At 38.4% G+C, this 4787-nt stretch overlaps 1 protein-coding gene across 1 annotated transcript; it reads right to left on the bottom strand.

The window, feature by feature from the left end:
• Nucleotides 1-111: 111 nt before the first annotated feature.
• LOC121871648 (25S rRNA (cytosine(2870)-C(5))-methyltransferase-like) lies at nucleotides 112-3964 on the bottom strand (the record flags this gene model as incomplete). The annotated part of the gene is made up of 3 exons (XM_042374057.1): nucleotides 3790-3964; nucleotides 3518-3617; nucleotides 112-251 (listed from the first exon to the last, which is right to left on the bottom strand). Coding segments are annotated over exons 1-3 (309 nt in total), but the record flags the coding sequence as incomplete, so codon positions are not given.
• Between the last annotated feature and the right edge of the window lie 823 nt (nucleotides 3965-4787).

Genomic DNA, 4787 nt, shown 5'->3' with positions numbered 1-4787 from the left:
AGGCTAATGTCTAATATCCATTGATAGGCATGAGTTAACTGTATCATGCTCCAGGTCACAGGTGATCTAAACCTAAGAATGTAAAGTAACACAAAAATAAAAGTACTGTACCTTTGGAAACACACGGCCATCATGTGAAATTATGACCGAGTTGGTGATCCCCATGCGGTGGAAGTTACCAACCAAGGCCTTTACTCTGTCACGGTTTATGTCATTGCAGACAACCATCCCTGTATTTCGCATTATTGCAGCTGTAAATAACAAAGTAATAAGAGGAATGTTTTCTATATAAATAACAGTACAACACATAATGCTGTACACCAATTTATTGTACATTGTTACAGGATAATTTGACAAAACATTAAAAAATGTCTTATAACACTCATAACTCAAAAATTTCAGTTAAACCCTTGAGTAAATTTTTTGCTAAAAGCCCTATGAAGAAGATCTAATTTACAAAATTAATAAAAAAAAGAGGACATATCTATATACTATTAAGATACAAGAAAATCTAAAATCTTTAACTTACCAATTGTTTAACATATCACCTGTGTGTATATATTTTTATTCTTTCATCTCTACATTAACTCTGATATCAAGATTGCTGCCCGAATAACTTCCAACATGTGAATAATGGAGTAGTACTCTACAGTACTGGTTCTGCCTCTTGTGTACAACCTCTTGCCTCTAATACACCCATTTTAAGGGAGACAGTTTAGATGGAGTGGATAAGCATTCATAAGACCACCTGCAGCTTACTCATCTAGGGTCTACACCCTCAAACACATTAACAAGAGCCACAAGATGGAGGGTGTCACATTATAGGAGATCAACCATCAAGCAACTGGCTGCATAATGAAATAGTTATCCTGATTATCTAAGTCTCCTTCACCCATACCTTACTACAGTTGACCATCTATACTGTATAGTGTGATTTGATAATGAGCTTTCAAAACACAGTAGAGCAGGACCCTGAATTACTTTTAATTTTCATTATTGGCTTCAAAATACTGTACAATAGTCCATCACCCCAAATCATTACTTCAGGAAGAAATCGGACAGATTTGCAACAGCCAATCAGCTGTAACTCTTGAGGAGGGGGCGGGGCATCTCTTCTCAGCTGGGAAAAAATGCACTATAGTAACAGTTTCCTAGATAATCCCTGCTAAAATGGGGGGTGCATCTTATATGGTGATTTTTATATTATTTATCATTTTTATACATAAGGTACATTCGCCATAGGCTGAAGTTGGTTTTACTATATCTTGTGGCTGAGGTGTCTCTGTAGGTGCGAGCATTTTAATAGAATTACTCTCAATTTAGCGAACTAGTTCACTAAATCGAACGAAAAACAACAGAAAAATTGCCTTCCGCTAAATCGAGAGTTTGTTATGTCAGATTCCGTTAAACGAGTGTATACAGTAGTGTACAGAGTGCTCCTCGACTTATGACCTACTCGACTTACGACCACCCTGACATACGACTGCCGCAGTCGTATAAAATATTTTTCAAATTACGTATTTTCAAGTCCCGACATTAGTGATCGCGCTGTGTACTAACAAAATTTTCGTTTGTAATTCCCTTTAAAATGGCTGGCAAGTATAAAAGTGAGAGTTCTCATGGTGCTGAGAAGAAAAAGAGACACCTATTTTACATTTTCTATGTATTATTTTCGCCTTTTCGACTTACGACCAATTCGACTTACAACCTGGTCGTCGGTCCGGAACCCCTTCATAAGTCGAGGAGAGACTGTACTAAGTACGTATGCTTGTTTCATTCACAGCATTGCATGTCAGGCGTGCATTCATGTGTGTGTGTTGATGGCGCAGTGGTGGTGGTAAGGTAAGGGCCGTGTGAGGCAGGTAGCAGACAATATCGCCGCTTCTGCAATCCACTACTTGCTTCACATTTTTTTTTTCTAATCAACACATAATACAACTGTATAAATAACTGTACATACCTGTGTGCTATTTAGAGGGCTTAAATAAAGTTTTTTCTATAATTTATAGTACACTATAATATTAAAGTTAGAGTATTAAAGACTATTATTCGCGAAATTCTACATTTGCAGGTGTCCCAGAAACCTATCCCTCACGAATGTTGAGATATTAGTGTACCGTCTCCCGCAGGCCACAGCCGACTTCTGTCATGGTTCTCAGAAAAATGGACTTCTTTAACAATTATTCTACTCTATATAAACAATGTGGCTTAGAAATAAATAAAATATAATATAAAACTACAACATAAAATAAGAAAAATGAAAAGAATGGGTGTGTATGTGTAAGAAGTGTGTGGGTGGTGGGCTATAACTACGTCTCCGATTCACCACCCTAGCCACTGCATTTATTGTTGCCTTTTTTTATTTTTGTGTACATTCTGTATGTAGGGCTGTGTGCATGTAACTGAATAAAAATAAATAAATATATGAAGAAATCTGTTCATCTACCCAAAATTACAGCTCCAATAATCTCGGCATTCCTCTTGACTGACTTGTTCCTGAAGAAACCACTCCAACAGAGGCAGCAGACTGGCATCTCTCTTGTTGAAAAATGTCTAACTTAAACGTGTGTGTGTGCTTTATGCATGTTTCCATCCACTTCTTTCTTACTCTTTTTATATCCCTCTCACCCTCCTTCTCCTCCCACTTAGGTGGATTGATTGTGGTAATTACAACCCTGGCAATGCAACAGCTTACGGATAGTCTTTGTAAGTTATATATGAAATGTATATGTTGTGTGGTATACTAGTTTGTCTGTGTGAAGCAGAGTGAACAAAGGAGGGATAAATATTAGATATGGCAGGGAGGCAATCTCTGCATCTCACCCCCCACCCAAAGTTGATATGACCTCTAAGCTATGTAGTCCGCTCACAAATGTACTTTGTTGGATGTCCTGCCTAATACTGTAGAGGGATGCAATAGTTACTAGTACAGTACATCCCTCGACAAAACATTGTAATCACTCATTGTTCCATGATACAGCACAATGCTTACACAAATGCATAAAATCCTGGATCACAGGTGGGAAGGCAGTAGCAGAGATGCTCACTCTAGGAACCCGGGCACGCTACTAACCTACATTTTCTCGCCTCTCCCTGCCTCTCTGATCCCAGACACAATTGCCAGATGTAAAAAACCACAAATGGTAACTAATTAAACATAGTGGGTCGATTTTGGCCATTCAAATTGTCGCCACACTCCTGGGCGACAAACAATAAATGATATCTCGTTCAGCGGTATTCCGCTTTAACAGCGGTCATGAGTTAAGACTATCTCACTAACATTGATAAAAAAAATTTGCTTTAATGATATACATTGACTGTAAAAAAAAAATTTATCTCTAGTGCAAGCTGAACACTGGAGTTTAACAATCACAAGGACCATGAGGGTTAAATCAGTTAACCCTCCAGTCATCAAGCATATCTTGAAGTGATATCCATTTTCACAAGAGAGCTGACAGCCACTCACTCTTAATGCTCCCGCTAAATATTCTGAAATACAGGGCAACACCCAACTTACCAATATGAGTCGATTTGCCACCAGGTGCAGCACACATGTCCAGGATTTTCTCTCCTTCTTTTGGTGACAATGCCATTACAGGTAAGAAACTTGATGCACCCTAGGGAAGTATTTCATTGATTATAAAGTCTTATTAATCATTAAGGGAAATAGTACTCCAGTCAACTTCACACACATATATCTGATTGCTTTTACCATGTTATCTGTTACAAAAAGTATTTTTCACCTTTTATATCTTAAAACAAAAAAAGATTAAATTTGTGACTACTGACCTGAAGAATGTAGTGTCCAGCTAAGTACTCTGGAGTGGCACCCAGCGTCACATTGCCCGGTGTACGCATTACTATTAACCCCACCTTGGACCAAGAAATCAAATCTACGTCAATTCCTCGGGCAATCAGAGCCGCTGCTAGGACCTTCCGGCGTGTCTGTTAAGGTAAGGTTATCATGTATAACAGAAAAAAAATGCAATAGTAAAATACTAATAAATGGCACAAAGTTCTGCCTTACAAAAACATTATAACACACACACACACACACACACACACACACACACACACACACACACACACACACACACACACACACACACACACACACACACACACACACACACACACACACACACACACACACACAACACACACACACACACACACACACACACACACACACACACACACACACACACACACACACACACACACACACACACACACACACACACACACACACACACACACACACACACACACACACACACACACACACACACACACACACACACACACACACACACACACACACACACACACACACACACACACACACACACACCCCACACACACACACACACACACACACACACACACACACACACACACACACACACACACACATACATTTATATGTTTATTTTGTTTGTTCATGTTTTGGTGTGTGTGTGTGTGTGTGTTAAAAGTAATCATAACAAGCTTAACATAGAACAGAGTAATGTAGCTGTTTTTCTTTATTATTTCAAGTTTATCTTTGCTGCCCATCGTCATCTTCACACTTCATTATATCTTCCCTTATTGGAATCACCACATTATACCCATAACTGTTGAGTGATAATACAAAGGCAAAGGTGTGTATGGTCTTCTTTGTTATTTATAAGAAAATGAAAAAAAAAAGATACCTCAAGTTATTTAAATTTTGAAAACACATAAACACTTAGGAATCCTCACATCCCAGGTGATTAATTATTTATTATATAGTATCATCCTCGTAC

The sequence above is a fragment of the Homarus americanus genome, unplaced genomic scaffold (genome assembly GCF_018991925.1).
Source record: "Homarus americanus isolate GMGI-L3 unplaced genomic scaffold, GMGI_Hamer_2.0 scaffold37575, whole genome shotgun sequence".
Taxonomy (NCBI): domain Eukaryota; kingdom Metazoa; phylum Arthropoda; class Malacostraca; order Decapoda; family Nephropidae; genus Homarus; species Homarus americanus.
Note: the sequence above shows the minus strand (reverse complement) of the source record. Positions and strands in the feature narration are given on the sequence as shown.